Here is a 10,879-nt window from a genome sequence, read left to right as displayed (position 1 = left end):
ATACCCTTTAATTTCAGCCCTCTGAAAGTTCCTTTGGTGAAATGTTAATCTCATACACACATACACATCTCATACACACATACATATATATATATGTTGCGTTAACCTCACACATAGACACATACATATATATATGTTGCGTTAACCTCACACATAGACACATACATATATATATGATGCGTTAACCTCACATATAGACACATACATATATATATGTTGCGTTAACCTCACACATAGACACATACATATATATATGTTGCGTTAACCTCACACATAGACACATACATATATATATGTTGCTTGCAGAAGTTTTATTCACATTGAATTTTGCAATGCTCTAGTTGTAATCGTCTATTTGTTGCGTTGCTGTTTAATCGACTTCAAATGGTAGTTTAACATTGTTATAGTAAATTTCTTTGGTATATGTATTCAGACTTATCTTTTTATGTTAGTATGTGCTAGGCATCTTTTTAAACACCACATTCAATTTAAATTCAAAATTTCAAGTTTGATGTATTCATGTTTTACGTTTTGTGTTGAATGTAAAATTTAGTTTTATTTCGATGTTTCACCTTATGAGTGTATAATTAAACGTCCTTTTAGATTTTAAATATTTCTTTAGATGCGTTAAAGAAACCACTTAGTTACAAGCTCTTTAAAGACATGGCATTATTAATAGAAAACAAAACATTTTAGAACGGAAACACATTATGCTAGCATAATAATAACTTGGTAAACAACAATTTATAAGCATTGTGAAATAACTTTTTTTTGTCTCAACAGAATATTAGTGTGGCTTCTTCATGTATCATATTATCTGAATAAGACAGATGTTCTATCAAAACATGTGGTATGTCCCCACCAAAAAAATAAATCACTTCATAATGCTTATAAATCGTTGTTTTCCAAGTTATTATAATGTTAAATTGTTGTTTGCCAACTTAATATCAGAGTATCAATTGGTTGTTTAAAGGCTAATATCAAAACGTAGTCTTGCTGCTACACCATGTTAGATATCTATTTGTTTCTGTTAGAGTAAAAATGCATAGCAGAATGTTTTGTTTGTCACATTCCAGTTTCAAGGGACGATGTAATGAATACTCTAGATACACGATACTCGAAACATCCTAGGAATTTGGTTAAATATCATTATTGTAGACAGTTTATGGTATGTAAAACGTTTTTATTATCACACGAGAACTCTAGATAACAGTTTGATTGATTGAAATTGATCATTATTCTATTTTTAGATAACCATCATAATTGTTGTTTTATTCATTGAACGATGAGCTATCTGCGCATTATCTACAGCAAGGAATTGAGCCCCGGACTTAGCATTCTGAGTACAGAAGATTATCAATGATCGATAGCGGATGAAGAGGGAGGTACAGAATACAGTTGTTTCTCTGATCCATGTACAGAATTGAGTTGTTTCTCTGATCCATGTACAGAATACAGTTGTTTCTCTGATCCATGTACAGAATTCAGTTGTTTCTCTGTAACTGTCTTTAGAACTTACCGGGGATATTTTTAAACGTCTTTTAAAATGAAATACTATGACAAAAGGATGAAAAAAAAAAGAATTTGGCTGTTTGAAAAGTAAAGATATTTTGTGCAAGTTCATGTAATAGTATTATACAAATTACAGTTGAAAGTAGAGGTTAAAAAGCAAGGCAAGCGTTGGTTAATTTTTTAGTTAATTCGAGGTCATGACCGTTCCATGTTCCCAGACAGTGTTTTGATGACTGTTAACATTTTTTTTTTGTAGTAAGTTCAAAGAAATTATACATAGAAAAACTCGTTCTATTAGTAGAGACACAGATATACATACAGTATATAACGAAATATACAATTCTTGAGGAACAGGTTATGCCATCCACAGTTCATCTTCAGAGAACTCTTCAAGGCAACTTCACAAAAGAAAGTACGTTTTTCTGGTTGGACAAGCATGCATTACGTAGCTCCCATCGCTTACTTGATTGTAGCATTTAAGGTGTTAATGACCCGCGTGGGGCCCAGAATGTTAAGTGGGAGGAGCTACAATGCATCTTTGAGGGACACGTCATTAAACTTCTGTCTGTAGTCGCTGGCACAATTTTGACCTTATTACATCTCCTCCAACGTTTGTTTATGTTGATATTGAAACTCTCTAAACCGGACGTATGCATGACCGGTGATACATATCTACCCTCCCACTAAGACTAGCTTTCGAATAGTTATAAACAATGCTCAGACGTCAACTGGAACTCACTATTACGTTTACACCAAAGAAAAACGACTGTTGTTAGCATCTTCTATCCCCACCCATCCATCTCTAAAGTTGGCTTAAACCTACTCCTTTTAAAGGTTTCGCCAGAAGACTGTATCTTTAACATACCCTGCTTTTTATCTGCTCAACAAAGTTTTCCAAATATTACCATACAATACGTAAGAGCCTCCTGATACGCATCACCATGAAATTAATAGTAAGTAATAGAAATATTTAATAATTTAGTATGCAATCTCGACATTATTTATGTAAATGCTGGTCTGATAGTTTCGAGATGTTGGATTATTTAATGAGGATGAAATAATTATTCATAAATTTGAATTGTAACTGTTTGGTATAAAATATGGAACTGTGTAGACTGATTTTGAATAGTTTTATATGCTAAACTTTGGGTTGTGTCTTATTTCCATAATTCAGAAGCAAACTAAGCTATATATTAATATAGTAAGGTTTTCTCCTTTATCGAGCCTCCCAGTAGCTCAGCAGTAGATCTGCAGACTTACAACGCTAAAATCCGGGTTTCAATGCCTGTGGTGGGCAGAGCACAGATAGTCCATTGAGTAGCTTTGTGCTTAATTCAAAAAACAAACAAGAAATATTTTATTGGAAAAACTTTATTTATATAGTGTTTTCATAGTTACTTATACTAATCACGTTGAATATATTGTAATTTAAGGATACTTTTGATGGTTGTTTAATGCAGAAGCATCTACCTTTCATTCTGATTTCACGGATGTCATAAAACTTTGAAGACGGCAATGAATGTTATGTTACCTTTTATTTTTAAACAGAAAGTGACTTTCTGTGTAAATACAGTTTAAAAAATATATACATACATTTCTACAACCGTTGCAATATTTCATTCACTGAACATACATGTAATTTTTCAGATTTGTTTTTACATTAGATGTGTTTATTGATAAACGTTAAAGTTGTTTAAAATTGATAATTAATGGAATTTTTAGCTTAAACAGCATTCAAATTATTAAGCTACTAAGATGATTTATAAGAGGGTGCGATCATGCGCTTTACATGGTCTGATGGTTGGGAGCTCAACTCGCAAACTGGGAGTTAGTTGCTTGTCCAAATCTCTTCTCTGTGCATGCTCGTATTGTCAATCGTTAAACTGTTGTATTGTGATAAAGAATCACATTGTTTTGGTTGCTAAAGAGAATCCTAAAAGTTAGTGGTGCCTGTTGTTTTGGTTTATTACGATGCTTAAAATTAGAGACCGTTAGGGCAAATGATCCTTGAGTAGCTTTGTGCGAAATTCAAAAAACAGTCATTATGGTTTAAAATTAAAAATCTGTTTCCATAATTGAAGTTACAATAACTCGATTGAGATGCATAAGCTATTGTAAACTTCTATAACGTCGATACAATTAGCTTTGTTATTCTTCTAGTACGGCTCGGCATGGTCAGGTGGGTTAAGGCGTTCGACTCGTAATCTGAGGGTCGCGGGTTCGAATCCCCGTCGCATCAAACATGCTCGCCCTTTCAGCCGTGGGGCGTTATAATATGACGGTCAATCCCATTATTCGTTGGTAAAAGAATAAATCAAGAGTTGGCGGTGGGTGGTGTTGATCAGCTGCCTTACCTCTAGTCTTACCCTGCTAAATTAGGGACGGCTAGCGCAGATAGCCCTCGTGTAGCTTTGCGCAAAATTAAAAAACAAACAAAACAAACAAACAATGTTCCAGTACACTAAGAGGTTATATACACCGCTGGCCAAAACCTTAAGGTCAATGAACATAAAGAAAAAATATGCATTTTGCGTTGTTAGACTCAACCACTTATATGAGTAGAGCTTCGAAAGATGAAAATAAGAAAAGGAGAAATAAAAAAAACTTTTTTAGTATTTAATACAGAAAATGTGAACACTATGAAATTAGCCTAAATACCAGCTGGTCAAAAGTTTAAGACCATACTGAAACGAAGCGTTAATTGGAAAACACGTAACGAAATTTAGTCATTTCTGTTCAAGCATTAGCGTTGTCAACATTACCTGTGTTACATTGAGTAAAAACATTGCAAAGGCTAAAAAGTTGTCAGAGTTTGAACGTGGCAGAATTGTCGAGCTGCAAATGCAAGGTCTTTCTCAACGTGCCATCGCTGGTGAGATTGCGCGTAGTTAAACTGCTGTTGCAATGTTCTTTAAAAACCCTGAGGGATACAGAACAAGAATTTCAAGTGGTCGGCCCAAGAAAATTTCGTCGACGTTGAGCAGTAAGATTCGACGGGTTGTCCGGCAAGACACCAGCCGATCGTCGAACCAGATTAAGACTCTTGCGGACGCAGAATTCAGCTCAAGAACAATAAGACGGCATCCACGAGAGAAAGGCTTTAAAAACCGTAAACGTCTTCAAAGGCCACGCCTCTTTCCATACCGCGAAACAGCTCCGTTAAACTTTGCTGAGAAACACCAAACATGGGTCGTAGAGAAGTGGACGAAGATTTTGTACTCTGATGAGAAAAAAATAACCTGAATAGTCCAGATGGTTTCCAACATTACTGGCATGATAAGGATATCCCACTGGGGTCATTTTCCACACGACACAGTGGAGGAGGTTCCATCATGATCTGGCGTGTTTTCTTCTTCCATGGAACAATGGAGCTTCAGGTTATACAGGGGCGTCAAACAACAGCTGGTTAATTTGGCATCTTGGAGAGAGCATTCTTATTGACTGAAGGCTTTCACTTGTGTGGAAATCACTGTATCTTTCAGTAGGACAACACTTCAATCCACAATGCCTGAAGGACAAAGGACTTTTTCATGGCGAATAACGTGATTCTTTTGGACCATCCAGCGTGTTCGCTCGAACTTAACCCCATTGAAAATGTTTGGGGTGGATGGCAAGGGAAGTCTATAGAAATGGACGTCAATTCCTAACAGTGCATGTTCTTCGTGAAGCCATCTTCACCACTTGGAATAACATTGCAGCCAGCCTTCTACAAACGCTTATATCGACCATGCCAAAGCAAATTTTTGAAGTTATTCGCAATGACAGCCGTGCAACTCACCACTGAGACCTTTTGTTGGGCATTTCCTACCCTGTTTAGGACTTTTTTTTGGTATGGTCTTAAGCTTTTGACCAGCTAGTATTTAGGCTAACTTCATAGTGTTTACATTTTCCCTATTAAATGCTAAATGTTTTTTTATTTTTATTTTCCCTTTTCTTATTTTTATCTCTCGCAGCTCGACTCAAATAAGTGGTTGAGTCTAATGCAAATGCATATTTTTCTTTATGTTCATTGGCCCTAAGATTTTGGCCAGCAGTGCATTTAAGAATTTTAAAGTATCCTCAGAGAAGATTTAACAATTCTATTTGCATTTCAGATTTTCTGTTCTTTTCTTGTATGGGAACATATAGTTATATATGTACGACAGTGTTAGAGTATCTTCAGAGAAGATCTAATAATTCCATTCGTATTTCAGATTTTCTGTTCCTTTCTTGTATGGGAAAATATAGTTCTTGGCATAGAAGACTTGAACAAACGACCAGATACCCCTACTGACAGTTTTGGATCTACTAGCTCCAGCGATTACGGTCGTTACCCTTACGACAATTATGGAGACCGAGATACAAAGAACAGTACATATAATGATCCAAACAGCGGAAAATATAATAATCCTTACAGCGATAACTATGACTACCAAAAAGGCTATGGCGATAGGTTCGATTACAGGGATCGATATAATCCATCGTATCATTCCCGTTACAGTCCTGGCACCCGTAACTACGGAGAAGGATACGCATACTTTCTTAACGAACCAAGGTATCCTCCCTATTGGAATAATCCAAATTATCCTGGAAATGATTGGAGGCGATATAACCCTCCATACGATTCACGTTACAGACCTAATGATGTTTATAGAAATGATTTTCCATTTTACGTAAATGAACCCAGAGCAAGGCTCCCTCCTAATCGGTATTACCATAACTATCAGAGAAATTATCCCCACCTTCCAATATTCGATTATCCTAATGATTATCGAATTTATTACAACCTTGGAACAGGGGAATTTAGTGTGTCAGATGAAAACAGGTATTTGTTACGTCGTTTCCCTAATCTTCCGCCACCTGGCTTTCATCAGTTTCGGTATGGAACCCTCAGAAATAATTTAGCTTATGAACCATACTTTCCTTTCCGTTACCATAGTTACGGTAACTATGGGCCAGATTACCGACGAAGTTACAGTAAAGAAGAGACGAATGCAAAAGTTCTCACCGGAAACGAGTGATTTTTTTTTACTACTCCCATAAATTAAAGGTAAGCTTACTTGGCCTAAACGAAAAAAAATCTTTTTAAACTTCACTGGCAATGCAGCTTAAGCAAAATTATATTTTAAGATGTTTGAGAAAAAACAAACGAAAAGAAATGGTCACAGCGAATTCAAATAAAGGATAAGAAACCAAGACGCAAAATTTACTATTTTGGTAGGTAGATGAGCATTGAGATAAACTTGGTAATACTCACTATAAGAGTGACTGAATTTTAATTCTATTACACAGTTTATATGTTGGGTACAACTACAATTTCACATTAAAAGCATCGTTTCATATAATTATAAAACATAATCTCTAACACTACCGTTTTATGTTTTGGGATGTGAGGAAATCTGCAAATGTTAGTTGATCTTTGTGACACTACGTGGCATTGAAATAAGCTGATGAGTGCAACAGTTGAATTAAAGCAAGGAAAATCGATAAACCAAATTCACTTTTCTGTGTTATGTCTCATGTCTACCCAACCAGAGTGGAAAACATATAAAATATTTTCTGGTCGAAAAACGCTGCTATGGAAAACCTTATAATGGAGTACAGTTGTTAGTTTAAAGTACTGTTGTTGTTGTTGTTTTTTGAAAAAGAGGAAAAATGAAACGATTAGGCTTGGCGCAGTGAAGTGAAAAACGTCCAAATATCAATATAAAGTGTTACACTTCACGGAACACAATGATGAAATTATTGTTACAAAGCAAACATGTCGTCCCCTTCCCGGATCTTTACTCTGTTTTCTGTTTTTATGTCATTATATCTTTCGAAAAAATTCAGCAGTTCAAAATTAGTTGTTTTTAAGACTGTCATTAAACTCTTTTTAATGCATCATGTTTGGAACATTAGTTTTTGAAAGTTGAGAAAGTAGAAACCACTAGTTCTATTGTTTGTTTGTTTTGAATTTCGCGCAAAGCTACTCAAGGGCTGGGCCCGGTATGGTCAAGTAGGTTAAAGCGTTTGACTCGTAATCTGAGGGTTGCGGGTTCGAATTCCAATCGCACCAAACATGCTCGCCCTTTCAGCGGTGGGGGCGTTATAATGTGATGTTTAATCCCACTATTCGTTGGTAAAAGAGTAGCCCAAAAGTTGGCGGTGGGTGGTGATGACTAGCTGCTTTCCCTCTAGTCTTACACTGTTAAATTGGAGGGAAGGTAGCTAGTCATCACCACCCACCGCCAACTTTTGGGCTACTCTTTTACCAACGAATAGTGGGACTGACGGTAACATTATAACGCCCCGACGGCTAAAAGTGCGAGCATGTTTGGTGCGACGGGGATTCGAATCCACGACCTTCAAATTATGAGTCGAGTGCCTTTACCACTTGGCCATATCGGGCCAAGTTCTATAGAAGCCCTAACACTTAATTCCACTTACAAAATTAAACTTTGCATCTTTCAGTCTCAACTTTAAAATAAAGTATTATAATCAAAAGCATCGTGTTCTGTTTCAAGGTTATTTCTATTTTTCTCCATGTATTGAGTTGATTTTTACATATTTTCTTTATACAGAAGCCTAAATTACTTTATTCTTAACCCAACAATGATCTTCGGCATTTGACGAAACTACTTTTTATTTTAAGCCTCATTCTCGCTACACTCGTTGAGAAATACAGGTCATTGCTATCCTGTTTAACTTGTTTTACTTCACAGTTAAAGGTCAGTATGTGTTTCACTGTAATATAATAGTTTTACAGCCAATTTTTTTCCTGCCTTAGGCTTCCAACGTTTAAAAAAATCAATGCGTCATACAAGTTATTCCCAAACATGAAAAATATTTTTGTCACGTGAGTACTAATATAAACACTCAGACAAAAGTCACTGTACTGTGCAATAAACTTTTATGATTCACGTCACAAACATGAAATGTAATGTACCTTTTTTTTCAGAGAAATATACCAGCTAAAAGTTGACATAAGAACCTGAGGCTAAGACAACATATTCAACCTCAAGATTTTTAGCGATTTTCATTACTTTTTCTGTATTAACATATCATACTGAGATATGAGTTAAATGTTTAATTTTTACGAAACATGTGTTTCACAATTTCAAATCCGTAAAACAAAAAAAGAACATAAATTAAACCCAGTAAATGCGATATGTTTCATTACCTGGCCCGGCATGGCCAAGCGTGTTCAGACGTTCGACTCGTAATCTGAGGGTCGCGGGTTCGAATCCCAGTCGCACCAAACATGCTTACCCTTTCAGCCGTGGGGTCGTTATAATGTGACGGTGAATCCCACTATGCGTTGGTAAAGGAGTAGCCCAAGAGTTGACGGTGGGTGGTGATGAGTAGCTGCCTTCACTCTAGTCTTACACTGCTGAATTAGGGACAGCTAGCGCAGATAACCCTCGAGTAGCTTTGCGCGAAATTCAAAACAAACAAACAAACAAACAAACAAAATGTTTCATCACCATTTAAAATATTATTTTGCATTCTGATTTCAAAGTTTTGTCTCGCTTGGTATGCACAGCATTCACTTTTGTAAATTTACTCCTTGAAACTCTTGTTGTAATGTAGTTTCAGTTAGTTTGATAATTTAATCATCATGTTTTTCTTTCCTTTTTTACAGCAACTAGTTAATACCTAGTTTCACATCAAATCCGTACAGTATTTAACATCGAGAAGTATTCCTTGGGCTCTTGTGGTTATGTTTGTTGTAGTATGCATTTGCTTTCAGTGCTATGTTTTCTGGTAAGATGTGTGTCTTTCAATAACTTATGTTTGCGAGATTATAAATAATTTCGTATATACGTTGTTGAAGAATATTTTGATTTTACAATTTATATTTTTGCTACGTTTGGGTTTTTGACTTTTATAGCCTAATGTTGTACAAAATAATAAAACTACAAAAAGTGTATTTGTTTAATTTTCTTCGTTTAATATCATCCTAAATTACACAAGAATAAAAGAAAAAATACGCTTCACTTTTATTGGATGTCATTTGAGTTAAAACATTCCTTAATTAAAAATACTGAATAATTGTTTCCTGAACATCAAAGTGTGATTATTTTCAAATTTAACCTTTTTGCTGGATGTCGATTGTACTAGACTCAAACTATTTTATGAAATACAGAATAGTTTAGGTCTAAATTCATATATTGATTCATATCCTTTGTTCAGAGATATTGGAAGAAATGATATGTAAAAGGTAAACAAAACGCAGGGAATATCTTGAAGTCTTTACAAATGGAAAAAAACCAGTCCAATGAACGGCTCTTAATCTATAAGAAAAAAAAACATTCGTTCGCCAATCATTTCTATTAAACTGGGAACTGACAATTAAATGGAAACAACATGAATTTTATTTTAAACGGAAAAAAATCTTAAAAATAAAAAAAGATAAAAGGAAATTAATCGATAGTGGCAAAAGTCTAGTGGTATAACTGAACACGTAGTATTATATAACACAGTGTATCCTAATCATACTTGTCTGGGTTTCTATGTGATTGTTCTGCCCGGCGTGGCCATGTGGGTTAAGGCGTTCGACTCGTAATCTAACGGTCGCGGGTTCGAATCCCGGTCGCATCAAATATGCTCAACCTCCCAGCCGTGGGGGCGTTATAACGTGTCGGTCATTCCCACTATTAGTTGGTAAAAGAGTAGCCAAAGGGTGGGTGGTGATGACTAGCTGCCTTCTCTCTAGTCTTACACTGCTAAATTTGGGACGGCTAGCACAGATAGCCCTCGAATAGCTTTGTGCGAAATTAAAAAAAACAAAAAACAAACCGATTGTTCTAGTTTAAACAGATTTTTAGAGTAAACCAATAATCATGTTTTTGTTAAATGGTACCAATTGAAGAGAAACAGATAAATAGAGTAGTGCATCAGAGATGTAAATATGCAAATAAAAATAATAAAGCAAATTGTGGGATGCTAGTTCTTCAATTAATTTCCTTTATTTTTAATGATTTTACAAATATTTATACAGTGTATAAATTAAATTCATACAAGATCTAATTTCACCGAATACAATATAAAAAATAGTGTATTATAAGTAACTAAATTTAAACTGTAACTGAGGGACACAGTGATGCTATACAGTGACACTGTCAGCAATTTGACATCACGGAACCGAGGAAAGAAAGCTTAATATTATTAGAAACCGCGATAGAAGATTTAGAAAATTTTGATCAAATAAACAGACAAATAATTTAACATGTTTTTTAAATTAGAATAATAAATCAATTTTCAGTGCATACTGTGAAAATCTTGCATTACACTATGTAAAAAAATGTTAACTTTTTCTTGTTCCTATGCCTAAAGTAAATGGAAAAGACCTATTTTTCTCTTCAAACTTTACTTTTGTGTCCTGGGAGCATATAACGAAAACATG

The 10,879-nt window shown here is 35.2% G+C and overlaps 1 protein-coding gene across 1 annotated transcript; it reads left to right on the top strand.

Annotated features, from left to right (window-relative positions):
* The first annotated feature begins 2,101 nt into the window (after positions 1-2,101).
* On the top strand, positions 2,102-9,403 carry LOC143233159 (uncharacterized). The gene is made up of 3 exons (XM_076469112.1): positions 2,102-2,465; positions 5,706-6,541; positions 9,116-9,403. Exons 1-2 carry the CDS (start codon positions 2,454-2,456, stop codon positions 6,510-6,512), a joined length of 819 nt encoding a protein of 272 aa, XP_076325227.1. The 5' UTR covers positions 2,102-2,453; the 3' UTR covers positions 6,513-6,541; positions 9,116-9,403.
* Positions 9,404-10,879: the final 1,476 nt, after the last annotated feature.

The sequence above is a fragment of the Tachypleus tridentatus genome, chromosome 12, assembly GCF_004210375.1.
Source record: "Tachypleus tridentatus isolate NWPU-2018 chromosome 12, ASM421037v1, whole genome shotgun sequence".
NCBI classification, from domain to species: Eukaryota; Metazoa; Arthropoda; class Merostomata; order Xiphosura; family Limulidae; genus Tachypleus; species Tachypleus tridentatus.
Note: the sequence above shows the minus strand (reverse complement) of the source record. Positions and strands in the feature narration are given on the sequence as shown.